General features: G+C 48.1%; 2 protein-coding genes across 2 annotated transcripts; one reads left to right on the forward strand and one right to left on the reverse strand.

The window, feature by feature from the left end:
• Window positions 1–610: 610 nt before the first annotated feature.
• On the reverse strand, window positions 611–5,693 carry FCF1 (FCF1 rRNA-processing protein). Its single transcript, XM_084263646.1, has 8 exons — window positions 5,664–5,693; window positions 5,505–5,572; window positions 5,313–5,384; window positions 4,936–5,084; window positions 3,987–4,059; window positions 3,022–3,109; window positions 2,505–2,599; window positions 611–1,214 (listed from the first exon to the last, which is right to left on the reverse strand). The coding sequence occupies exons 1-8, from the start codon at window positions 5,664–5,666 to the stop codon at window positions 1,166–1,168; spliced, it is 597 nt and encodes a 198-aa protein (XP_084119772.1). The 5' UTR covers window positions 5,667–5,693; the 3' UTR covers window positions 611–1,165.
• Window positions 5,694–10,062: 4,369 nt separating this feature from the next.
• AREL1 (apoptosis resistant E3 ubiquitin protein ligase 1) lies at window positions 10,063–25,583 on the forward strand (the record flags this gene model as incomplete). Its single annotated transcript, XM_084264223.1, has 19 exons — window positions 10,063–10,147; window positions 11,327–11,386; window positions 12,046–12,272; window positions 13,946–14,183; window positions 15,153–15,322; window positions 15,406–15,586; window positions 16,269–16,516; window positions 18,190–18,267; window positions 18,771–18,912; window positions 19,314–19,435; window positions 21,154–21,229; window positions 21,577–21,686; window positions 22,221–22,400; window positions 22,526–22,651; window positions 22,845–22,974; window positions 23,058–23,116; window positions 23,944–24,033; window positions 25,019–25,194; window positions 25,383–25,583. Coding segments are annotated over 19 exons (2,601 nt in total), but the record flags the coding sequence as incomplete, so codon positions are not given.
• Between the last annotated feature and the right edge of the window lie 748 nt (window positions 25,584–26,331).

Below are 26,331 nucleotides of genomic sequence, written 5' to 3' on the forward strand. Positions count from 1 at the left end.
CCAAGAATATAAATTTTTAGTCTCCCCTTTTACTATCCCCCAACTCCATCATTTTGGCAGGGAAGCATGCTATGGGACATTGGCCCCTGGTGATTCTCTCTCACCTCTCAGCCTTATGACAGTTCTCCTCACTGCAGAGCAGAGATCAGAAGAGCAAGTAGTATTGCTAAAAATTAAAGAGTAACAGAAAAGGTATGAGAATGCAGACGTACAGCTCTGAAATATTTTCTCCACTGCGATTCTTCAGGAGGCTTAGCTACCTCTTAGCCATCTCCTCTGAGTGCTTCCTTCCCTGCAGCAACTGCTACAGGTCTCCATGAGACTCTCTTGATCCACAGCCATTGCTCTGCTTCCCACCCCTCCCCAACACTCTGCTCCCAGTAATACCATTCACAGTTTGAGAGCTTCCTGTCAAAGTCTTCCTGCTCTTCCCTAACACCTAGTGAGAGGGCTAAGGCTTTGAGGAGTGTAGGTGTGGAGAAATAAGAGGGAGAGGTCTGCCCTGACCCAACCCTGCCCTCCTCCCAGCATTCTGCATCCAAGCAAAAGGACTGAGCTGCCAGCTAACCCAGTATGGACACAGGAATCTGGACAGGACACTTAGCCCAACTTCATTCATTGTAGAGTCAAATAGAAACTCATCAATTCTGACTTTAAATCTTCCAGACCACTGGCCCAGGGAAGGCACAACAACTGGTGCAGACTTGATGGCTTTTGACAAGAATGCAGATTCCGATTCGCTTGTGGGACAGGTGTGGGGGAAGTTTCCTAGAAGAAAACGTGTCCTGTTGTAGGTGCAGCAATAATAAACTCCTGAAACTTCAGTGGCTTCATTCTCAGCCAGAGTTGCATCACCAGTATTTAATTCAGAATGCTGAAATCACCTTCTCCAGCGATTGCCATGAAGAGGGAGTTGGGCACGTTCTGGGCACTGCTGTCCTCTCTCCCATATGCTTCTCCCAGCTACATGCAATCACTTCAATCAAGTCAGAACACGGATGAATAGAAAAACTCTTCCAAGTAGCTTTTGCTTAGAAGATCAAGGCTTTGAAGTCAGTCCAATGTCACCCACAGTCCTATGAGCAGAGTCTCACCAAAAAAGCAAGCAGGCAGTTTGGAACCAGAAGGACCCCGAGTCCCGGCATCCGCGGCTTGGCTGGTCAGGTTAGAATCGAGGAGCTCCATAATCATCTGGCATCCTCTCAATATTGTACCTGGGAAAGAAAGGGACAACCTCTGAAGGCAGCCTACTCCACACTGCTCCCCTTCCCACACAGCAGCAGGCTGAAGGGCAGACTGATCAGCAAGCAGCTCTGCTGCATTTCTCTCTGCAGCTCAGATCCGCAGGAAGGAAAACACTACTTCTGAAAGTGAAAAGCCTTCATAAGGTGGTTGTTGTTCTTCACCTCAAACTCAGAAATCAGGCATCTCAAAAACTCACCACCTCCAGAGAAGAAAAATGCAGTGGGTTTTGTAAGATCTGACTTAGGATTTGAGAGCAGACCACCAGAGAGAATAAAACCTTGTCCATCAAACTTACAATTCATGGCCACAGTGAGTAAGGGGCAAAAACATTTTGAGAAAAAAATATTCTGAGCCACATTCTAATTATAGATCAAACAAGGCTTTACATATTTATAGAAATGAATGTTCTCATTTCTGACACACTGCTCTGTCTGCATAGTACTAGACTCATTGTCTCCACTGCTAGCACAACTGCCTCCCTCCAGTAACTTCCATCCAATCCAAAGACTGTTGGCCCTTTTCTCTCCCACATCCCAACTTCTCTCCTTACCAAACATATCTATGGTACTGTGAAACGATTTGGAACAGGTTCTACACAAGGTAAATCTTCTGGGTTGTATGTTACATAGAGGAGATATTAAAACACTGGATATGGCAAACAGAGGTGAGTGAAATCTTCTTAGTCCAGGCTTTATGAATACTTTGGAAAAATCAGGAAATTAATTTAAGCAAATGTTTTTACAGTAGATCACTGGTCCTACTGCATCCTAAAAATAAATAACCAAAGTGAGCCAGTACTTGCAGATACTGGAAAAATCTGTTGCACTGAAATTGCTGTGCACTGACATCCTTCTGCGTTGCTTTGGGTTTGATCCAAGGAGCAAATTCAATCTCTCAGCTGTGGGTATGCAAAGCTACCACACAAGAGTATGGAACAAGAACAGTTCTTTCCCTCAAAAATCTGTAGAATGTAATTGCCTGGTAATCCTGCTGCTGGTAGGCAGAACTGATCTATGGCAACACTGGCCCTGAGGAAACTAGTTGTTCAGGTCAAAGCAGATGAACGTGTAGACTGAGATAACAGTGAGCCTGCAACCAGTCTCTTCCCAACAGCAGCTGTAACTCTGCTTCTGTGCAAACACTAAGCCCTCTACTGCAACTGGTGCTGCAGACAATGCAGGAGAGAAGCACATGAGGACCCGGTGCCCCTTGGACAAGGATTGTGCCAGGCAGCGTTCCTCCTGTCAGAGATCCCTTACCTGTGCCTGGAAATGTACATTATTGGCACTCCCGGGATCTTCCGTATCCTCCGCTTGAGCTCTTTATCCACTGTGGCCACAATGTAACACTTGTGCTGCAAAAAAAAAAGGCAAGCCAGACTCAAGGCCAGAGAATCAGACAACCCTGAGTAAAAGCTGCTACTCCAGTGAGCTTGTTTAACCCAAGAGGCCCGTGAGTCCCTAGCGAGGCATTACTATGACTTGTACAGAGCTCCACAGCAGGGCAGTAACAAACATCCTTCCACTCAGCAAAGCAGACTTGTAGAAACACACAACGTTTGTCCAGCCTTTCCATCCCAAGTGCTCCTTGATGCTGTCCTGTACAAGGAGGCTCAGGGAAGACTGCACCTTGCTGCAGATCAAGTTGTGCTCGGGCCTGGAACTGCCCCTCGGCGAGATTGTACAGTTACTTTGTGTGCAGCTGAAGTCATCAGTAACCAGAAGGGTTGAGGAACCTTGAGTATGTTAGCAGAGTTCAGAAAAATGTCAGGAATACCTGAGTGACCCTCTGTACCAAGCAGTCATCTGCATAGGTTCCTTTGTGCATGCACGGCAAGCGCTCGAACCGAGGGTCCTTGGCGATTCTGTGGGGACACAGAAAGGAGCGTGTGGTCAGCACACAAGGGCACAGGAACCCCCCTTTCTGTGACACACAGCATGTTCTTCTCCAAACCAGGCCTGGAGGGGTGGCCTATAAATGGTTACACAACAGTCAAGGGAAATGGGGAGCAAGGAAAAGAGCACAGTTTGTCTGGGTGATTATTAGAGGTTAAGTTTCTCTTAGTGCTTGTTACTGGGGTTCAAGATCCCCATGATGTTAGGCTCCTGCCTAATGACAAGTTATCTGGGGGAAGAGCTACGACTTCTTCTCATAGCTGATCTTTTGTACCATGCACATAGGAACATCTGACCTCCTCTCTGAAGGGGGGGGCATCAAAGCTCTTTAGGGGATGCACTCAGATACTTTACGAGCAACAGGCCAAAATAAAAAGCAAAGAATAATGCACCTGGAGAGCACAGACTACACTGGAATAGTTTTTTACACATCACACAATAATGTGGCTCTAGATAATCAGTACGTGTCACTTACTCCTATAGGAATAACAGGAGGTTCTGTAAGACCTGGGGAATTTGTTTTCAGACACTTCTATAATTGAAAAAATACATATATATGTATTTTAAGAAGCAGGAGGAAGTGATATTTTGAAAGTCTTGGGGCGGGGGCAAGATTTACAGATGAGTATTGTTCACACATACCCAGCATTTAGTTTAAAAATATAAATAAATCTAAATCTCAAGTCATCATGCTGAGCTCATATAGACAGAGAACGAAAACCAAGTCTGGGACTCTGCAACAACCTAACCACCCTCTAGTATGAGAGCACTGTCATGGAAAGTGCTTGTGATTTCTTTATATTTAAATCACCAGAGTTTTACAAACAGAGAACACCCTGCACCTACCTTAATGCCACACGGTACTTCTGTCCCAGCTTCTCAATCTCCCCCATCACACAATCCGTGATGCAGGGAATACCTGTGTGGGAACAAAGCTTGTCCTGAAACCAGGCAGTGTTTCTTTACAGGGCCCCCACAGTACTGCCCACAGGACCAGACACAGCGACTGTGGAACTGTGCAACACACTGCTCCCAGTTTGAAACCTGGGAGAACTGGTAGGGTTGCAACGTGAGGAAATGCAGAGCCACTGAGTTTGGCCATGCCATGGTAATTTTAGATTCTCAAGCTACTAATGCTTTACCTCTGGTGACGTTTACATTTAAGACCTTTGTCTGGCTAGAACCAAAGATGGTTCCAGGGAGAGTCCAAAGAAGGGCCACGAAGATGATTAGGGGTCTGGAACATCTCCCCTGTGAGGATAGGCTGAGTAAGCTGGGACTCTTCAGCCTTGAGAGGAGAAGACTAAGGGGGGACCTAATTAAAGTTTATAATTATCTTAGGCAGGGGATGCAGGGGGAATCAGCCAGCCCCTTTTCAGTGTCTGTGGGGATACGACAAGGGGCAATGGCTGCAAGTTGGAGCACAGGGAGTTCCACACCAACATGGGGAAGAAGTTTTCCCCAGTGAGGGTGAGGGAGCCCTGGGACAGGCTGCCCAGGGAGGTGGTGGAGTCTCCTTCTCTGGGGAGATTCCAGCCCCGTCTGGACGCCTATCTGAGTGATATGTCCTAGGGAGCTGCTTTGGCAGGGGGGTTGGACCCGATGATCTCTTGAGGTCCCTTCCAACCCCTACAATTCTATGATTCTATGGTTACCACTGCCATTAACAACAAGCTTGGTGATGATAGCATATGTTTTTTTCCAAGATTTATATTATCCTCAGCTATTGATAGGAGCACATCACAGCGTAGCACTACATGGTCCAGGAGATGCTACAAGTGATGCAGACACTCACACTTGGCGTAGAGACAGTCCATCATTGACTGCACTAGGTCCAGCTTGGCCTTGATGGAGAAGTTGATGAAGTTAGTGTCAACCAGGATGTGATAAGGGGGGCCCAACTGTGTGTTATACTGGAAGAACAAGCAAGAGGGATGCTGGGGGCTGCCAAAAAGACAAAGAAATCACATCGGTTAATTGTAAGTAACAACGTGCCCAATCCTACAGCACGCAGAGACTGAAGGGAGGGCAGTGAGCAGAACCCCTGCACGGCAGCGTGGGAAGGTGACCCGTCAGGCCTCCCAAGCCCACCGCCTTGGCGTGGGGCACCATCTCCTGCTCGGCAGCAGCCTGCCCTCCTCCTCCTCTCCCCAGAGCGTCGGCAGCACTTACACCTCCCGCTCCTTGATGGCACTCGGGTCCTCCTTCTTCTTCACGGGGGCTTTCGCCCGGTCCTTCTCGTTACTGCAAGGAAACACCGGCGGCGGCGGCGGCGGCCAGCTCAGGGCCGGGATCCCCTCCTTCCCTCCCACCCGCCCCGGGGCCCCGCCGGGCGCTGGGCCCGGCCACGGCCACGCTACTCACATGCGCTGGTCCCGGAGGCTGATCATGCGCTTCATGACCGCGTATTTCCGCGCCTTCTTCTGCTTCCCCTGCAAGGAGAGACGGGAGGAGCGGCGGCGATGAGCTGGAGAGACCCCCGGCCGGCTCCCCCCTCCCCCCCCAGGCCCGCAGCCGGCTCACCATGCTGCCGACACCGCTGCTGCTGCTCCTGCTGCCGCCGCCGCTTCCGGCGCCGCCGGAGCCTCACCGCGCTCCGCCCCGCCGTGAAGGTCCAGGCGTGACGTCAGTTCCGGCCGACGGCACCGGGTAGCGGGAGCCTGTGCGGTGCGCCCGCCGGAGCGGCCCTCAGGTGTCGGCAGCCGCTGGAGCGCTCGGTAACGGCGTTTCCCGCCCTCTCGGGGAAAGGGAAGGGGAGGGCGGGCTCCGTCCGGAGGGAGCGGGGGCTCCCGGGACGAGGTCGCGGTCCGGCCGCCCCGCAGTGCTCAGGCGTCTCCCCAGGGTGGTGTCCGGCCCGGCCGTCGGGGGCACCGGAGGAGAGTGGGCGGCCCGGGTCGGCCGTGCTGGGGGCCGCCCCCGCCGCTGCCCCGGCAGGCCCAGTGCTGCCGCGGTGGGGGTTCGTCCCGGAAGGTTGGGGGCGAGCGGGGGTCGGTGCTCCCGGTGAGCGGGAAGGTCCGGCTGTGCCCGCCCGGGGCGGGGAGCGTCCCGTCCTACGGGTTTCCCTGTCGTTTCGGCCGTGCCGCTCGCACGGCGCTGCGGGTGCGGCGGTAGCACGCCGGCTGGGTGCCCGTGGGAGGCCGCGGGGTTTGGTGCCGGCGCGGTGCGGGTTGGAGGGGGGACCGCGGCACCCAGCGCCCTCCTTCCCTTGCTGCTCTGCTTGGAGGTCGCGGCGGTTCTCCAGCCCCCTTCGTTACGCTTGCTGGGCTGGCGTCTTTCGAAGCGTTAATGTAACGCTGGCTGTGCCGTGCTCTGGCTCACCAACCTTGTAAGGAGAAGCAGTGAGTGGGCTGTGGTTACCCGTAGGTCTTGTCAACGCGGGGTGGCCTGAAAGCCCTAGCAAATGAGCATCACTTCATCTGGGCGTCCTGCAGCCGTAATCGTGCAGTCTGACCCAAAATATCTTCTCTGTGCATGAAAGGGAATGTTCTCTGAGTTCTTGGACTAGTCTTGGGTGCTTAGTTTTCAGTGCCCTGCTCAGCGAAGGGAGAGGGCTCCTTGCTGTTATCTTTATCCTGAAGCATCTGGGATTAGTGAGAACTTGTAGCTGTTGGTATCTTCCAGAGGCAACCGGTTTTATCTGGTGTACTGGTCAGAAAAAGCAGCTCTGCAGCCAGTGAGGTACCACGCAGGAGGTTTTTCCTGAAGAGCAGGTAGAACTGTGACTAAGGCTCTTACAACCAGGAAGAAAATGAGACTGAAAGGAGAGCAGGGTTTGTTATGGGAACAATGGCTGAGTTTTCTGCCTGGGTGATCGTATCGGTTGGCTGAGGAAACACAGTTGCTGGAGCTCCCCCGATGCTGCTTAAGTGACCAGAGCGGTTTTGACCAGATGAAATAATTGAGGAGGAATGGGGTGGTCTGCTTTCCTCATGGGTGTGTAGGGTGGCAAGTGACTTAAATGTTGTGGTTTGGGAAGCAGACCTGGTGTCAGAATGTGATTGGCCTGAAAGCTGCTATCTGGCTGGTTTGCTGTGTTTGAGGACAGGAGGAGCCAACAGCCCTGCGGTGGCTCAGCTGTGATGAAAAGTCCTTAGGCTTAGATAGTTGGCAAGTTCCCCCTTTCTTCTTCTTCTTTTTTTATCCTCTCCTCCTGTTGCTGCTGTTTTATGTGGCCTGTGTGTAAATGCAGGTAAGAGGTTCTAGGCCTGATGGGAGAATGCCTGTGTTGTATGGACATTGGCCATTGATGTGGCTTTTGGCCTTGGCAGCTGATACTGGCTGGAGCCTGCTCGGTGCCTTCCATGCTGACTCCTCAGTGGGTGTGTTTTCAGTTGAGGCTCCCATGGGCAGTCCTGTGTGTTGGCATGTGCACGCTCTCCTCAGTCTGCACAGAGATGAGGGGTGCTCTCCTTTGGGTTGGCTGCAGTAGCATTGTCCTGCAGAAAGGTTTTTAACCCATCCTTCCTTCCTGCATTTCAGAAGACGTGCCCAAGAGGCACACAGGATTTCTGAGCTACACCTGCGCTTCCCTCTGGAGCTCTGTGCTCTGTTCCTCTGGCTTCGCAGCCCCAGGAACACAAACCAAATGTATCCTCATTCCTGGCTGTCCCTTCCTTGCTGACTTGAGAGGAGCAATGGCACTAATACAGTTTATTTTATAATTCCATGCTGTCTATCCCAGTCATGCCAGTACTTCTCCTTGGGTCAAACCAAGGTGAAGCTTTCTAAACTCTCATCTTCCCTGCAGATGGCAGGAGACCATTGCTTGCCTGTCCTTGGATCAAGATCAATCAGACCTGTGGGACAATTCAGCATTTCTCCCCCCAGCCTAGCTGTGATAGCACCTTACCTTGCTGGTTTTCAGAATTCATTTCCCAGATTGTCAGCTGGCAGTTCTTACCACAGCTACTGTTTTAATTTAGATCTGCATTCTGATAAGTGAGTGGCAACATATCTTGGATACCAGCTACTTGTAAGTGGGTTTCTTTATCCCAGCTGCAAGAGCATCCTTTAAGCCAGAGGGAAGTTGATTGCGTGACAGACGCTTCATCTCTTGTGGCCACCTGGTTTGGTATCTTTTTTTTTACCACTTCATGTGGAGATAATAAAGTGAGAAGTTTCTGTGATGATTGAGGGAGGTAGCTAATTCCCCATGTCCAGTGAGCTCTGAAATTCTGCAGCCCAGATGAAGCGACATCATGCTTTGATTGGCTTAAAACCCTCGTGTCTCAAATGAGGGGTCTTTCTCTCTTTATGCTTCAGAGAGGGGGGGCTGTGTCACTCCTGGTATGCTTTACAGAAGGGAGAGAATTATGGGCTGAGGCAGAAATAACTTGTGTAGATGAACCCACAGGGCCAGTTTTGTGGTGCTGCTCTTTTGGTGACATAGAGGCTGGGGAGAGATCTCATAGATTCCCCAAAATTGCTAAGTTTCTGTGAAATTCCTCAGCTGTGTGGGGAGAAGCTACACACCTTCCACAGCCAGGCCAAGCTGTAACAGAGTTTCTACCAGGCACTTGTAAAACATCTCAGATATCTAATGTGAAAAAACTAAAATATTAAGGAAATTTCTGGGTCTGTGATTCTGAATGCACAGGGATATGAGTTTAGAAACCTGAAGCTTTTTCTTGGAGGAGAATGACAACGTGTGCTCTGGGGACTGCAACGCCATTTGCTCAAGCAGTGGGAAGAAGAGAATAGCTGGGTGGGTGGGATTTTCCTTGAGATGTGGGGGAGGAAAAGACAGTGATGAGTCTGGCTGCTTCTGCAGCCCAGTGAAAGAGCTCTGCACGACCCACCTCTTGGCTTCCATGTGTTGTAAAGAGCTTAGTGGAAGTGTGCAAAGGCAGACTGTGAGTATTGGGATGGAGGGAAACAAGAGACATCTGAAGAGCAAGGTAGATGAGGGGAGAGTGAAAAGGAAGTGGCAGCTGAGGCGGTGGTGTGGCAGGCAGGAGGAGCACATCACTTACCATCCCCAGAAGAGCTGACTTTTTATAGATGGCTGCTGCGGTGAGCCCGCGTCTGTTCGTTTCATCCTCACTCCTTTATATAATCTGTGTTCTCAATGAGGAGATGCCGACTGTGTAGGCTCTGTGGGTTTTTTTTTTTTCTCTTCTGGCATATGTCCTGGTTTTTGTGTGCTCTGTCAATCCTTACTGTTGGATTTTCATTCTTTTTATCTCAAGCCTGACAGCAAACTGCAATTCAGTGGATAATGCGGCTGAAACTGAAATGCCTTATGAGGGTACCAGCAGCAAAAAAATACCTTGTTTGGAGTCCAAGAACTTTCAAAGAGGTTTCTCTTGGGGTTTGTGGGGTTTGTTTTTTTGAGGCTTGACTGTAAATGTCTTTCTAGATTTGGGCAAAATCCGTTTCAGAATGGAACGTGGCGTTTTGTGGGCTGTGAAGACTTGAAGTGTTACCTGATCCTTGGCACTCCTCATGAATAGCGTGCAGGTTCTTAGCTGCTCTGTGAAACCCAGATGAAACCTTTGGAGGCAGGATGTATTTTGTCCCATCTTGAACCTGCTGCTTTGAGGGGGGTCGTGTAATGAAATGTGATTGTGACAGATGGAGGTTTAGTACCTGGTGAAGTGTCAGCAGCGATACCTTTATGGCACCTCTCCTGTGGATTTGACATCTCGTGATACTCTTGCATCTTACACCTCTTGTGTTTCCACTCACTACATTCATCCACAACAGTGGAGATATCTAACTTTTCTCTCCCCTTGATTTCCTTTTCCAGGGAAGTGAGCAAAGGACGGGCTGCAGGGAGCAGCGTTGCAGGACAACCCTTTCCCACAAAGAGGAGGAAATTGCTGTGCTTGGGTGCTCACCTTTCAGCAGTGGTTCTGTGATGCAAGCTCCAGGAGTTTCTCTTTCTGTGATAATCTTCTCTATGGCTGCTTCTTGCTGACATTTGCCCGTGTTGGGCACAAAGAGGAAGAATGCTGAAGAATGGGTATCCCCCTTTAGGCTTTTAGAACATGGGCACTTGTCTAAAGGTAGGTGATTGCTCTTTGGTTGGATGGGTGGAATATTTGTAGAGGCCAGCAAAAAGGATTTGCTGGGCTGGAAACCCATGGCTATTGTTGGGGGGGTAATACCTCATTTAAGCTTTCTGCATGCTGGTGTCCATTGCTGCTGCTGTTGAGATGACTGATAACTCCCCTTTTGTGTTTGTTTAAAAAAAAAAAAAAGCAAAGCAGCTTGAATGCACAATGTGGCTTCTCACTAACTGGGTGGTGACATGGTGAGCTGTGTTGTCACTATGTCACAATTAGCCTATGCTGATTGTTTGTCCGGTGGTCACACACACGTTCCTTGCTGCTGCTCTCCTTCCATCTGTGTCAGCTATGTCTTACCAGCCAAACAGCATGTTGTTGGTTCTGGGTGTGGTCTTTTTACTACATGTTTGTTTAGCAGTCCCCTCGGTGAGGGCTTGAGCCTAGATAGATGCCTCAGAATTGTGGTAACCTGAACAGTGTGCAAAGCCAGGGGGTTGGCTTGCGTGTCGATCAGTGAGAGCCAGCGGAGAGGCTCTGCCTGGCAGAGTTGACTAGGAAAATGCAGATGGACTGTGTTCCTGGTTGCATTCATGCTTTCCATGGTAGAGTTACAGGGCAAAAAAAAAATGGATTCAGCTCTGCCCTAGAAGGATTTTATTTGCTCTGAACAAATGGGGATGGTCTTGTCTGCAACCCTTTTATTCCATACCTTTTTCTTCTGAGGTTGCAGGTTGAGGGTCAGCTTCTGTTCGTTTTGGTGGTGGCTCTGTGATGTGCTTTCATGGCAGGCTTGAAGGTAACTTTTGTGACTTGCAGAAGCAAGTAGGTGTGAGGGTTCAGGTGAGTGGCTTTCTGCCACTGCTGTTGATGTAGGCAATCCTGGAAAAAAAAAGTAGCTGCTCCTTGCAATACCCAGAGCCTGCTCTCACTGGTTTTTGCAGGTAATATGTTGTCCTTCTTATAGATCCTGAACCTGTGGTGGAGGGAGAACTGTCCCTTGTAGCATGCTGTGCTGTTTGCATATTTCACAGTCTTAAGGAATAATGCTTTAGGGATGTCCTTGGAGAGGAAGATAGATGATTAATAGGCATTTGACAGAGGGATCATAGATTAAGTTCAGGCCAGCGTGTTTGAGGAGGAGTCATTGGACTGGACTTGGCCTATTTTGTGTTCTAGATGCAGCTGTGATCCTCGGCTGTGTGTCTCACCGAAGGGACCTGATGTTTTACATTATTGGTAAGTGAAGGAAAGGCTGCCACTGTGTTTGTTGACCTCTCCATAGGCCTTAGAAGGGTTTCTTGAAAGCCTCTGCTTTCATGTTAGTTCAGAGTCTACCTAACAAACATGAAGTTACTGTCACCCTGCACTGTGCCCTCCACCTGGCAGACCTGCCTCTCCACCATTCTTCTTGTTCCTAAAGTCTCCTTCCATTGACCTCATTCCTAAGCCATCCCCTTACTTTTTCTTTCAAGAAGTAGGCAGGGTTGTTGCCTCTGTGATGCTGCTTAATCCAGCCTTGATGTGATGTGCAGGGGTTGTGTGGTTATATGACTGTTTTCCGTAAAGGAATCTCTGCAGTTCTGACTTGCAACTCAAAGGGAACTCCGTGCTTCTGTTGGGATGCCTGCTAGCTGTACCTCAGACTCTGTACCACCTTTACCTATTCCCTCTGTTTGCAGTCACTGGCAGAGTTTTAAGGGACTTGTTATTCTCTAACCTTCCTTGTAGCCTAACACAAGCCATAAATGTTCACGCAGGTGCTTCCACCTTAAACACCTAATTTGCAGCTGGGTAGAATGTCGTTAATAAAAGGCACCAAGGGGCTGCTGCAGAGGGGAGTTTGGTGCCAGGTTCAGCCGTGCTGATGCAACCACTGTGTTCTCTCCTCGCTGCAGGTGGGATCACGGTGTCTGTGGTAGCTTTCTTCTTCACCATTAAGTTCCTCTTTGAGCTTGCCGCACGTATAGTCAGCTTCCTTCAGCATGAGGACCGGGAACGCCGAGGGGAGCGAACTATTTATGACTACGTGCGAGGCAACTACCTGGATCCCCGGTCCTGCAAGATCTCCTGGGATTGGAAGGACCCATATGAGGTGGGCCATAGCATGGCCTTCCGAGTGCATGTAAGGGAATATTTCTGTTTCCATGCAGCTTTGGGGGCAGGAATAGAGGTCTGAATTAGGGATGGGCTCTCCAATACATAGAGGTCTGAATTAGGGATGGGCTCTCCAATAGTGTTTTGTTGGGGTCAAGCTGGTTGTAACTTAGTTTTCTTACTCCTGCCCACTTTATGTCTTCTGCCCCCATAACTCTGTTGCAGAACTCTAAGTGCGTATCTGAGGTTTATACTCCTTATAATCTTATCTCCCTCTGTTCAGAATCCTCTGGAGAGTTGGAGGAGACTGGTCTTATTCTATCTACTGCTTCCTTTACTGGGAAGTGAGTGGGCTGAGCCTTGCCTTCCTCAGACTTGGTGCTATCTTTTGGTTGTGCAGCTGAAGTTGGGAGCGTGGGAGTGGGCATTTTACCAACCCAAGAGCTGCCCGCTCCCTGTTCCTTCAAAAATGAGTGTTATTCTATCTGACCTGGAAAAGCCTGCCAAGGGCTCTTGTTTCCCTCCAATCCCAAGAGGCCAAGTCTAGGGGAATGGGATGAGTGTACACATAAGATGGGTGAGGAGCCTGAACACTGGGAGTTTGGAGCTACACTGAGAAAGCTTGAACAGGTTTTGCTGGGCTCATGTGCCCAGTTTTCTGTTCCACCTTCCCCACCCAGAAGGTCATCAAAATAAGAAGAAGGGTTGAGCTGGGTTGCCATACCCATCCCTCTTGGGAAGGCGAGGAACATCCTTCTGCTTGAGGATGAGGAAGGAGTTCCAGCTCCAGAGCAGGCAGTGATAAAGAGCTGAAGAGAAAGGGACTTGTTCTCTTCCTGCTGTTTGAATTTATTCCCTTCCCCTTACTGACTCACTCATGGCAGCTCCAGCAACACGCCCTTCCACTTCATGCTTCTCGCCCATTTGCTTAGCCCTTTATTTGTCAAAAGTAGCTGCTGCATGCACTGTTACAAGTTCCATACTACTCCAGGCCCCACATGCTCACTCAATTAGGAACCAGGAATAATGGTAACCTTTAGCTGACTGCAGACTGATTGCATGTGGCAGGTGGGATCTGGCCCACAAGCTGCTGGCTCTTGAAGAGCCGTGCCCATAGGGGTGTCGAGGTGTAATTCTTATAAAGAAGTACCAGTCAGGGTGTTTTGCCTTCTGAAATTGTCTGGCAGATCACTTCTGTGATTGAGCTGCCTGTGAATTTATCTAACACACTGTTTCTATGCTGATGCTTCTTACCAGTACAGACTGGGTCAGCTCCTTAGGTCAGCATCTTCTCAACACTCTTGTCTGCAACAAATCGATGAGAGCTTTTCCAGAGCTTAGCTGTACAAACAGACAGAAACTGCTGGTTTCTCTAAAAGGATGTGGTTTTGCTCTTTTCAGTAGTTCTCTTGGTTTCTGCTCTGACATTGCACTAACAGTGCAGAGAAGAAATGCCTAGAGGCACGTTCTTTTCAGGACACTCATTTGAACCTCAGCACAAAAGAGAACGGGGCTGTTCAATGCCCACTTGTGCCCGTTTGCTTGGGAGAACACAGCCTGTGTGACAGAGCTGGCTGATCATTTTTTTTTTCCCTTCACAAAGCTGAGGTTCTTGCCCTTGTTTTCCCAAGGGAACTTGCTTTCTCTTCCCCTGTGTGCTGCATGACTTTGCTGACCTGGACTTTCCCATTTCCCATGCAGTTATTCTATAAAAACGGGCAGCCCTTCCCTGCTCACCGGCCTGTGGGGCTGCGAGTTCACATCTGCCACGTGGAGCTAGCGATTGATATTCCTGTGACCCAGGAAGTTCTGCAGGAGCCTCACTCCAATGTGGTGAAAGTGGCCTTCACGGTGCGCAGGGCTGGCAGATACGAGATCACTGTAAAACTCGGTGGCTTGAATGTGGCCTACAGCCCCTACTACAAGGTGTTCCAGCCAGGTAAGGTCTAAGCAGCCCTCCAGTGATTGAAACTAGATTGGAGGCAGTTAGGTAAATGTGTTTCCAGCTAAAATGGGTAGGTGACAGGGAAGGGGTTCACCATTTTCCTCTTGCCATGTATAGATCCCAGCAATAGACCTATGACTAAATCATACTTGTGGCTACCAGTACGTGGCCAATTAGAAACTGCCTTGCAGAATAAGACATTAGAGCTGCTCAGATTCCCTAACCACTTGTCATGTGATCTGTTTTGTAGTAACTTCATGATCCATGTAGTAGTCAGAGAATGCCTTTTGTGAAAGTATTGAGTTATTTGTATGTGAATTGGAAATGCTGTTGTGATTTGATTCTTCCTCTTCTGAATACCCTGTTCTGTTCCTCCAAGCTCCTGGAGCAGCTGATAACCTTTGATTAGATCCTTCTTGCAAAACATTTTGTTTTTATCCATTTTAAATTTGTTTCCTTCTACTTTTGTTTTTTTGACCCCAGTCAGCATCTCTTATATTTCGTGTACATCTTCACTGAAAGTCCCTCTATTCCATGCATGTGAATAGATACAAAGCTTGCTAAGATACCCCTTCAGAAACAGGAAGCTCAGATTTAACTAAGATGCCCTCCAGGCTAAGGTGTTTTGGTAAGCTGAATTTACATGTTTCTTTGGATGTCCACCATGTACTTTGTACGTGTGATGGGAGGAAGATCTTGAGCTGAAGGGTAGAATAGTGGAAAAAGCAGTCTTCAAAGGGCTAGTAACTGGGTATGCTTTATCAGTTTTAAGTTTCTGATCCAAGGCAAAGCTTGTGCACCACACCATGTGTTTCAGTGCTCAGATGGGGTTTTTCATTTTGAATGTAGAGGCGTAGAAGATGTTTAGATTTGATCCATTTTCAAGAGTATTGTGCTTCTATTGGTCTTTGCCTTTGACTTTCTGGATTTTGTTTGACTCTGAACTGTTGTTGTCTGCTTCAGGGATGGTGGTTCCCTCCAAAACCAAAATTGTCTGCCATTTCTCCACTCTGGTGCTGACCTGTGGGCAGCAGCATACTTTGCAGATAGTTCCCAGAGATGAGTATGACAATCCCACCAGCAATTCTGTGTCCCTGATCGATGAGCACAACTACAGCCTCTCCATCCACGAGGTGAGCGCAACCTCATCTCCTGCTACTTGACTTCAGGTGAGCTAGAGACACCCCCCCTCTTTCTTTGTTTGTCTCCTGTGTAGTTGGGTCCTCAAGAAGAGGAGAGCTCTGAGGTTGTGTTTGAGAAGTCTGTGGTGTCCAACCGGCAGACCTGCGAGGTGTTCTTCCGGCTCACCTTGCACTGCAGGGGCTGCTTCCACGCCTGCATCTCCTACCAGAACCAGCCCATAAGCAATGGTGATTTTGACATCATTGTTCTAAGTGGTGAGTCCAGAGCTACTCAGTAGTCGTTCTGCAGGTGTCCTCTTACCAGGATGCTTTGTGCACACATGTAGCAGAGCTAAATGTGGCCTCCCTGCAGGCTAGCTGTGCTTAATTGCTCAAGGAATGCCTGTTCATTTAAAAAGGCTGAGGTAAATGAATTTGCTGCTGACAGGGGAGATCTCTCAGGGCTAATACTATCTGTTCCATCAGCAGATAAAGGCACATGTGTGTGTGTTCCCCTACCTCAGGAGGTTTACCTCTGAAATTAGGCAATTTTTATTGCTTGCTGGTACTTGTCAGAGCCATAGTGGAAGCTTTATGGGTGAAGAACACTGCACGTAACCTGTGTGATGTTTTACAACTTTATAACTGCTGGTTTCTACAGGAGTGTCCAGTGGCTATGCCTTCAGACTGGTGCTCTGAGAGAGAGGTTCTGCATGCCTTTTTTCTTCAGCTAGTCACTGGCTGAAGCCAGGATAGACAAACTGCTGTCTTGAAATCTTTTCATGACGCTCCTGGGTTTGCTTCATCAGAGTTTGACATCAGTGGGTTTTCCTTTGGATGTGTAGCCTTTCCTTTAAAGTCATAGTAGCTCATTTGGTGGTGGCCCCATGGATTCTTTACATCTTGATTCTGGTCTCAGTTAAGATTTACACAACTCTCTCATACCTGTTTCCCTCAGAGAATGAAAAGAACATTGTAGAACGCAATGTGTCCACCTCAGGTGTCAGTATTTACTTTGAGGCCTACCTTTACGATGCTCCTAGTTACACCAACACCCAGTGGCAACTTCCACCAACACACCTGAGCTCCTCCCAGCGCCGTCCTTCTACTGCAACTGAGGATGAGGATGAAGATTCTCCCTCTGATAGCCAAACCCCTGAGAAAGTGAAGAAACCTAAAAAAGTGTACTGCTATGTTTCACCTAAGGTAAACAGCACAAAGTTAACCACTCTTCAGTGCATTCTTAAGGGAGCTCTTCAGTTACAGTGTGCTTATGCCCTATATCTTGAGCTCCAGGTTTAGGTGTTTCACATTTGGCTAAATAAGGTTTGCTTAAGCCTAGCAAACCTCCTGACTGATGATAACATTAAAATGCTCCTTGAAGTTTTAGGAATCCTTGTGTCTTTTTAGGTGTGATCCAAAGCCTCCTGGAAATTTCCTCACTGGTGGTTCAGTACATACTCTGTTTGCCTTTTCTTTGTTCTGGTCAGGCCAGACCAGCCATTCCCTTTCTCAGCTTCTGAATAGTAGATGGGAACTTAGAGGAAGACATTTCTTAGTTTTTATGTTCTCATCCTGGTTATTGAATGTTTCAGAGAAAAGAAAAGGGGGAAAATTGGCTAAAGGACAAAGTGTAAATGTGTAAGTAGAAGAAACAGGATTCAAGCACTGAGGATTCTCTTATAGTAAGAATATGTTAACAGAAACTATTACCCCTTATTGTTGCCCATGAGCATTCAGGGAAGCTAGAAAGAAGATTCCACTAAGTCTGCTAATAAAGTCAAATTCACTTTGTTGAACTAGCAGTCTGAATAGATTCTGAAAAACACAGTGATAAATATCAAAGTGAAAGACTAATCCAGGATTTGCTTTCCTGGCAAGAGGACAGGTAAAGGATGGGAGGTGCTGCTAGGGATTTCTAAATCTGCTGCCTGTGGCTTTGTAAGAACTGACACTGGGAGTGAGTGCTGGGTCCTTGTAAGCTCAGCATCCTTTCATCCTTGAGGTGTCATTGTGGACTTCTGTACACTTTTCTATTGCATTACCTCAAAGGACATCACCAGAAGAGGGTCCTGCTGGAGGTTCCCTTTAGGTGCCAAAGTTGTTAATGTGATTCCAGTGCTCATGTAATTGTAACCCTGGATATCTCTCTCTCTACCTGGAGCATCTGTCCTGTACAGTAGATAACTGTTCCTGTGCTCCTGTTTCTCTCAGGGGTCGCTGTTCATATTTGCTTTGTCTGGAGAAATGCTGCTTGCCCTTTGTCCTGGTCATTGCAGCTAGAACACACCTGTGCAGGAGATGGGTTTGTGTTTGTGTAAGGATGCTGAAATTTCATCTTAGCTTGCTGTCCAGAAAGCAGTTGTTAGTTTTTAGTTCTGGCAGAAATACACTGAGAAGAAATTTCTGCAGCTCTCCTAGACTCAGCAATTGCAAGTGCTTATTACAAGTTGAAATGGTTGTGAAAATAAGGGTACAGTAACAATAGTTCTGTAAGTATGACTTCTTCCAAAACTACTTTTGTCAATGTAGTACAACCTTGACTTTAATTCAGCCTCTCAAATGTGCTTAAAATTACCTTCCAAGTAGACTGGTGATGCTCTACTGAACCCAGTGGGTTACTGCTGTAAAATCTGTGTTGTGCTGGGATCCTACACACATCATAAATGCATGAAGTGAAGTCTTACTGACAAGTTGCTTACAGCTCTGTGCAGCTGTAAAGGCTTTTATGGATTGCCCCAGAAGATGATGTCAGAAGTCTGTCCCTGTGGTTGGAGGGAGGTCTGGCCTTGTGGATCTGTCCTGTGCTACATGTTTCAGGGACAGCCTGTAACAGAGGTGTAACCTTTTAACATTTTCTTCTCCTTGTGGTTGCTCAGCAATTCTCAGTGAAAGAATTTTACCTGAAGATCATTCCGTGGCGCCTTTTCACCTTCAGGGTGTGTCCTGGCACAAAGGTGAGCATCTTTCCACGTAGCTGTCAGTGCACCTCCATGTTGTGAGCTTGGGGACCATGTGAATGACACTCTGGCTTTTTCCTTTTGGAGAGAAGGACTTCCACCCACAAAGCAACGTTTTGTTGCATAAAATTCAATTCTGAGTTCCCTCTCAGTGCCTAAATTCTGCCAATATTTATGAACAGGAGCCAGTTGTATCACTCCCCTGCCTTTTGTCCCAGCCCAAGGCAAAAAAATATTGATTCTTTCTGTATTTCTCTTGTTTGTTGTCCTCATAACCTTGCTAAAATGCTGTGATTGTGCCCACTGAAGCCCCTAGGCTAGGTTGTGAAGTTCAAAGCAGCCTCCTAACTGGAGTCTGGATGCTTGAACTAATGTTCCCATTAACTGCATCTGCATGGGTGAGCAGAGAAAATCTTAGAGCACAGGTGGTGTTGCTCTGTCTACTGAACATACTGTGCCTTCTGCTTGATGGGTTTACCCTTGCATCTTTTTGCTGCTAGTTTTCATACCTTGGTCCTGACCCTGTGCACAAATTACTGACACTGGTGGTGGATGATGGGATCCAACCCCCTGTGGAGCTCAGCTGCAAGGAGAGGAACATCTTGGCAGCCACTTTCATTCGCTCTCTGCATAAGAACATAGGTAAAGGGGCAGTGAGGTGGGTACAGTAGTCAGGTAGTTAGCACTTGAGTCTGCTCCTTCCCCTGGGGAATAACGATTGCCAGCACTGAACAGCCTTTGATTAGAACTCTGATTCCTGGAGTCTCGTGTTCCTGTCGGTGCTTCCTGTATTTCACCATGCCAGCTGTTCCTTTTCAGTTTGGCTTTTCTGTCAGGCTCTCTGAAAGCCTCCCTGGTGCAGATCTGAACATCAGCAAGACTAACTGCAAACTGCCTGTGGAGTTCCATCTCCAAACCTTGCTGTAACAAACTCCTCCTTGGGCTGTAAAGCTTGACCCGTGTGCAGTTAGTCTCAGGAACACCTTCTGGATGTTCAAAGTGTTGACAGCTCAGGCCTGACTGTAAATTGTCCCTGTTCTCAGGGGGCTCAGAGACCTTCCAGGACAAAGTGAACTTCTTTCAGCGAGAGCTGCGCCAGGTGCACATGAAGAGACCCCATTCCAAGGTGACGCTGAAGGTCAGCCGGCACTGCCTGCTGGAGTCGGTGAGTGCATGGGTGCACTTCAGCTCAGTGCTTCCCCCATCCTTTACCTGCTCAGTGCCTGAAGAAATCCAAACTGGCACCTGCCAGGGCAACTGCACTGTAAAGGATTAGTCCTCCTGTTTCAGGGCAGTTGCCAGTAGGCAGCTTGAGTCAGGAAAAATTAGCCCCCCCCCCTAAATCTCAAAGGAGCTCCTCTGTGTTCAGGTTTGGGGTTGTGGGATGCTGAGTTCCTCCTCTACAGCTGTCAAGATCAGCTCAATTTCTTAAGTAATAAGGAAACTTCAGCTCTGATACATTTTTAAGGAACTCCTTGCAGAGTGAATCAAGCCCTGAGAGAAGCCTGTAAAAGCAGGAGATCTGCTGGGATTGTTCTCTCTCTCCATTTCACACAGGAACCTGAGGCACAGAAAGAGACTGATTTAGGAGCAGAATCTAGAGCTCCTGAGTCTTTATTTACTACTTTTTTTTTTTTCTTTCCCCTCCCTAGTACAGAGCCATTCAGTGAGATGGAGCTTCAGGTTGGGTGTTACTGAGCTGTATGCACAAAACTTTCACTGCCAGTCTTCTGGTAGTGGTTCAGCGTGATGAGATGTTTTATAGACTCCTTAAGTCCTCACCAATGCTGACCTGAGCTGATGCGTTTCTGAAATCAAACTTAAAAGTCATTGATATAACACTGGTCTTAAGTGACATGTGAAATACTGTGTACACAGGGCAGGCACTTATCCTGACTTGCTGTTTCCATGTGTCTCTCACAACAGTAATAGTTTAAAGATGGGAAAGGGCTTTTCTGGGGAGAGCAGAGGTGATTGGGATTTCCCTGGATTGACACTCTGTAAATCTGTGTACTGGAATATTTTCTGCATGTCTGAGCCTGCACTGTTTACAAGATTACATTTTGTTTAATAGCCTGCTACAAAATGACTTCACTTCTAAACAGTCTTTCCATGACTTAATTTGTCCCACTATTTTGGAAACTCCTGCCCTGTCCTGAGCACTGGCAATACAGCCCCATAAGGCCAAAATTAAGTGCCACAATGATAAACATGAGCTGTAGTGTCCACTGAGTGTCACCAGTGTGTTTAGCTGAGAGGGATGCTCGAACCCATTTGTAGATAAGCTAACCCAAAGCTACCTGTGTGACTGAGGACTGCTGTGTAGCTTTTTTGATTTCCTTTAATTGGAATCCAGAATTGGGCCATGGGAAGTTCTAGACACTTGAAATATCTTTTCTGCATCGTGACTGGCTGTTAAGTATGAACACAGCAAACCCTTCCAGCTATTTTCTAACGCTCCCTGAAACGTTCCTTATTTAAATCTTAACTCGTGGGCTGACAGTCCTTTACAGAAATTGCTCCTTCCCACGGGCATTTTAATGCTTTAAACAATACTGTACTGCAGCCTTGAGAGGGATGCAGCTGTGCTGTGCTGAGACCTCACACTGGTTTTAGGATGAGCTGTATTTATGTGGGTAATGTGTCTCATAACAGAAAATGAGGAATGTGCTTCTGTGGCTTTGGACAAACAAGAGTTAGATCTTAGGAGTTCCTAATTCTCAGTTTTATACTTCAGAGCACTAGACTGTTCCTTGGGGGGTTTTTTGTGTGGCTTAAATTGCCCATCCAGATGTGCAGGGCTGGATACTGGTTGTGGGGTGCCAAGCAGTAACAGCTGCTGTTACTTTCTTTTCATTTCATTATTCCTTTTTTCTCTTGCAGTCTTTTAAAGCCACACGAAATTTTTCTGTTTCTGACTGGAGCAAAAACTTTGAAGTGGTTTTTCAGGATGAGGAGGGTGAGTTATCCTGTGATTATATTAGAGGAGGTGAAAGGAGGAACGGTGGAGTAGTTTGAGTCTGAAATGCTGACTGTGTGTGTCTGTCCTCTGTGGCTTTCTAGCCCTTTCACTTCCTCACAGATGTCAGCAAATCATCCTGCCCATGCTTTTCTTAACCCTGCTTTACGTAGGGACCCAAGGCCCAAATAAAAGAATAGGACTATGGGAGCAGAACCTAGAGTTCTAGAGTCCCTGTCTACTGCTGTTTTGGTGTGAAGCTATTCACTGTGATGAGCTCCTGAGCAGCATGCATGAGATTCTCAAATTGATGACCCCTGAATAACCAAGATTCTCTTATCTTGTAGCTCTGGACTGGGGAGGTCCACGCAGAGAGTGGTTTGAGCTCATCTGTAAGGCGTTGTTTGACACCACCAGTCAACTCTTTACCCGCTTTAGTGATAACAACCAGGCCTTGGTGAGTCTGCAGAGGCTGTGCTGAATGCACAGAACGATGAGCACTGACATGCTGCTGGTTAAATAATGCTGCTGCTGCTTCTGGTAAATTCATTGTGGCATGCATCATTACCCATTCTTTAGCTTGCCTGCACAGTCACTTCCAGTGCCTCTCTCAAACCTTTGCCTAATGATCTTAAGGCACTGAAGTGTGGAAGAACTGGCTGGCTAAACAGCAGAGGGTGGCTGGTCAGCAGGGAGGGCTGAATTTCTGGGCAAGAGGAGGCAGCCTCAGACTATCTAGAGGTGGTGCTGCGTCTGAATGTTCCAGAATCTATTTCTGCTCTCATACACCTCCTGGTCTGTGCGTGTGAAACATTTTGCCTTCTTCCTAGGCAGGCTCAGGCACTTTATTTCTGTCGCTTGGCTTTAGGGATGCTGCACTAAAGCTCCTGGGGCAGCCTGAGAGATGCGGTGACTTGACCCGTTCCCATACTTGCTATGTCTGCTAGCCTTGTCTGGTACTTGGATGTTTCATTTAACTTCCTCTTTGCAGGTGCATCCAAATCCAGGCCGTCCCACATATTTACGGCTCAAAGTGTATGAATTTGCAGGCCGCCTGGTCGGAAAGTGTCTGTATGAATCCTCTCTGGGAGGCGCTTACAAACAGCTGGTTCGAGCTCGCTTCACCCGGTCCTTCCTGGCTCAGATCATAGGACTCCGTATGCATTACAAGGTGAAGCTGCTCAGCTGCCTCTAGAGCCTCTATTGATCTGGGGATAGGTTGAAACAGATCCAGAACTGTCTATGTGAGGTTTCTTCTGCCCTTTCATGTTCCTGCCTTCTCTTCCTTTCATGCAGTATTTTGAAACGGATGACCCAGAATTCTATAAATCCAAAGTGTGTTTCATACTGAACAATGATGTGAGTGAGATGGATCTGGTCTTTGCTGAAGAGAAGTACAGCAAAACAGGACAACTGGAGAAGGTGAGGGAGGCAGTTCCTGAAGGGTGGGACTGTTTAACTCCTCCAGCCTGTAGCAGGGAGACCGAGAACTCTGCTTTGTGCCCCAGAAAATAGAGCTTTCTCTGGACAGTAGCTCCTTGCTTGGGTTTATTCTGGTTGGGAGTTCAGATCTGGGAATTACTGCTGGTCACACTTTGTGTTCTCCTGTTTTCAGGTAGTGGAACTTGTGGCAGGAGGGGCTCAAGTACCAGTGACCAACGAAAACAAAATCTTGTACCTAAATCTGCTTGCGCAGTACAGGCTGGCCAGCCAGGTTAGGGAGGAGGTGGATCACTTCCTGAAAGGTAACATGTTGTCTGCTCCCTGCTCCCTTCTGCCTTTATGTCCCAGGGGATAGCACTCACTGCTCTTCTCTCCTCTTCTCCAGGTCTTAACGAGTTGGTTCCTGAGAACCTCTTGGCTATTTTTGATGAGAATGAACTTGAGGTAATTGCTGCCTCCCTGGACATCTCTATCATAGAATCCCAGGGGTTGGAAGGGACCTTGAGAGCCCATTAGGTCCAACCCTCCTGCCAGAGCAGCTCCCCAGCTCATATTGCACAGGGTGGTGTCCAGATGGGGCTGGAATCTCTCCAGAGAAGGAGACTCCACACCCCCTGGGCAGCCTGTCCCAGGGCTCCCTCACCCTCACTGGGGAAAAGTTCTTCCCCATGTTGGTGTGGAACTTCCTGTGCTCCAACTTGCAGCCATTGCCCCTTGTCCTGTCCCCACAGACACTGAAAAGGGGCTGCCCATTTCCCCTGCATCCCATACTTCAGATATTGATAAACATTAATAAGGTCCCCCCTTAGTCTTCTTTTCTCTGGGCTGAACAGTCCCAGCTCACTCAGCCTTTCCTCATAGGGGAGATGCTCCAGGCCCTTCATCACCTCTGTAGCCTCCTCTGGACTCTCTCCAGGAGATCCCTGTCTTTTTTATCCCAGGGAGCCCAGAACTGGACACAACACTCCAGGTGGGGCCTGACCAGGGCAGAGTAGAGGGGGAGGATCACCTCCTGTGACCTGCTGGCCACACTCCTCTGATGCCCCCCAGGATCCCATTGGCTCTCTCAGCCCCCAGGGCACACTGTTGGCTCATGGCCAACCTGTCATCAACCAGGTCATCAATCCTGACTTCCCCTCGTCTCTGATGAAGCGTTTTCTGGATCTGAAATAAAGCCAACATGTTTCTTCTTTAAGCATTTTAAGTATTTGTAATTTGCAGTTGCTTTTTATCTTGAGCTCTGACTTTGACTGACATCCCTTGCCTTTCAGCTGCTCATGTGTGGTACAGGAGATATCAGTGTCTGTGACTTCAAGGCACATGCTGTAGTGGTAGGAGGGTCTTGGCACTTCCGTGAGAAGGTAAGTGAAAGGATTTCTCCATCCTGTTTTCTAAAACCAGTGACCCCAGCAGAAGACAAGTTAAACAGGGACTGGATTTCTTTGTTGGAAATTGGGTTTCTAGAAGGATAAACTGGAAGATTCAGGGGTGAGGAGTAGGTCTCTACAGGTTATGAAATAATACTTCCCCCTAGAGATATCCTTCAGCTTGGCTGAAGGAGATGATGCTCAATCAGTTACCAACAGGAAAACATCAACAGCAGTGGTCTTTTTATGAAAAATCCAACAAAGCCCTAATTAAGAACAGTTTGGCAGGGAATCAGGAGGAGTTGGTGGGAATTATTGCTACCTAAGACGTTCATAGTGATATGCTTGTCTCAAATGGATGCTTGAAAGTCATGATTACAACCCACGTGGAGTGCTTGAAATTCAGTGCTGTGGTAAAGACTACTGATGTAGTAGCCTAAATTTGTACCCTCTAATTGTTCCCATCCCTCCCTGCCATTCACAGTGGGAGGGGTGTGGAAATGGTAGCAGCTTCATCTAAGAAAACAATAGAAGCTTATAAAGCACCCAAGATTAAAAGAGATTGGGAGTAAAACCTTCTGGCTGTAAACACCATGATGGTTCCACCTTCCTGCAAAAGTACCAGAGGATGTGGAAAATGAAAAGATGGAGCATAGTGCAAGAAAGAAACGAGCTTCAGCATTGTAAACCTGCCTCATTGCCTATGCAGGTGTTTCAAAAAATAAAATCTCTGTGGGGAGAACAGAAGCCTTTCTGCTTGAAGGGAAAGGACTGGTGGGAGGAGTAGCGTGGGACATTTCTTAACTGATAAGTAGCAGCTCTGTAATACTTGTCTCTGTGTCATGTTGGTAAAAAGAAAATCTGGCTGTTAGTACAGCACTTGCTTACAAGGGCAGTTGACTCATCTTCTTGCAACTTGCTTGTATGCTTACTTGATTTGTTTGGTTGATCTGGATTTACCTTCCTTGTTTCCGAACAGGTCATGAGGTGGTTTTGGACTGTAGTCTCCAGTTTCACCCAGGAAGAGTTGGCAAGGCTCTTGCAGTTCACAACTGGTTCCTCCCAGTTGCCCCCAGGAGGGTTTGCTGCACTCTGTCCATCTTTCCAGATCATTGCGGCTCCAACTCACAGCACTTTGCCAACAGCCCACACTTGGCAAGTATCCTGGGGTGGCAGGACTTTCTGCATTGTGCTTTTGGGAATGACACCAGCTGGTTGTGGTGGCAGGCAGTGTGTAACTTGTAATGTGTGTGTGATCCTCCTGTTGGCTGATCTAGAAGTGTCTGATAGGGTGGTCCCCTCTCAGATTTAATCTGAATGGAATGTTTCTTCTGTTTTTACAGTTTTAACCAGCTGTGCCTCCCTACCTACGACTCCTATGAAGAAGTGCACAAGATGCTGCAGCTAGCTATCAGTGAGGGTTGTGAGGGTTTTGGCATGCTATGACTTCCCCTTTCCAGGAGACCACTTAGCCTCCTGGCTCTTCGTGGCAAGACCCAGATACAGTCCTCTGCTTGTTCTCCTTCCCTTCACACGGGTCGTGGAGGCAGAGCAAAGACTCCATGTGAAGGAATTTGTCATCCGGAAGATGTCGCGTGGCCTTTCCCGATCCCAAACACCTCAACAGGAGCTCATCTTTTCCCTTTTCCCTGATTCTCCTTTTGGTTCAGTGCGAAACAGCAAAAGGACTGTGGTGCATTTATCAAGGAGATACTGCACTTGATTTCCCTGCACCTTGTACACCCATCCATTTGTGAGAAGATGAAGTTCGTAAGAGCAGTTAGTGAGGCGCAGGAGATCTGCTGAGCTGCCCTTATTGTAGCTGTCTGGGAGTATGAGGGAAGACCACCATGGAGCTCTGCTGGACACCTGGCTCATGAGAAGTCTTAGTAACTTCCCATGTCTTGGCTCAGCTCCCCTAGTGATGCTCCCCAATAGCTCATCTAACTCTGACTCATGAAAAGTCTGGAGTTACGCATCCTTTCAGCCCCTGACCCAGAAGGGTTTCTGATTCTCCTCCTCCATCTTGCTCTGGATGCTGCTGTCACCTGTGCCACAGAGGAAGAAATGGGCAGTGTCTGCTGGAGGGAGTAACCCAAAAGGGAGAACAATCTCATTGGAGCACAAGTGCTGACCCTGACAGTGATCCTGTACTACCTCCGCCGGGTCCAGCAGCAGAAGCGTCCTTCTCCAGCAGTGGCCAGTAATGAGCCTCTGCACGTGAACTGGAAGAGGAGTTTCTTTTCTCCTCCACTGAATGTTTGTGACAGTTGATTTTTGCACAGGAAGCTG

Source organism: Gallinula chloropus (assembly GCF_964237585.1).
Source record: "Gallinula chloropus genome assembly, chromosome: 4".
Lineage (NCBI taxonomy): Eukaryota > Metazoa > Chordata > Aves > Gruiformes > Rallidae > Gallinula > Gallinula chloropus.

Bases quoted from the DNA above. Each gene is read 5' to 3' on its own strand.
- FCF1 (XM_084263646.1), bottom strand. The intron at 5,385-5,504 runs GTGAGTAGCGTG...GTTTCCTTGCAG, and splicing joins AGCCTCCGGGACCAGCGCAT to TAACGAGAAGGACCGGGCGA. The intron at 4,060-4,935 runs GTGAGTGTCTGC...GTTCCCACACAG, and splicing joins GGACTGTCTCTACGCCAAGT to GTATTCCCTGCATCACGGAT.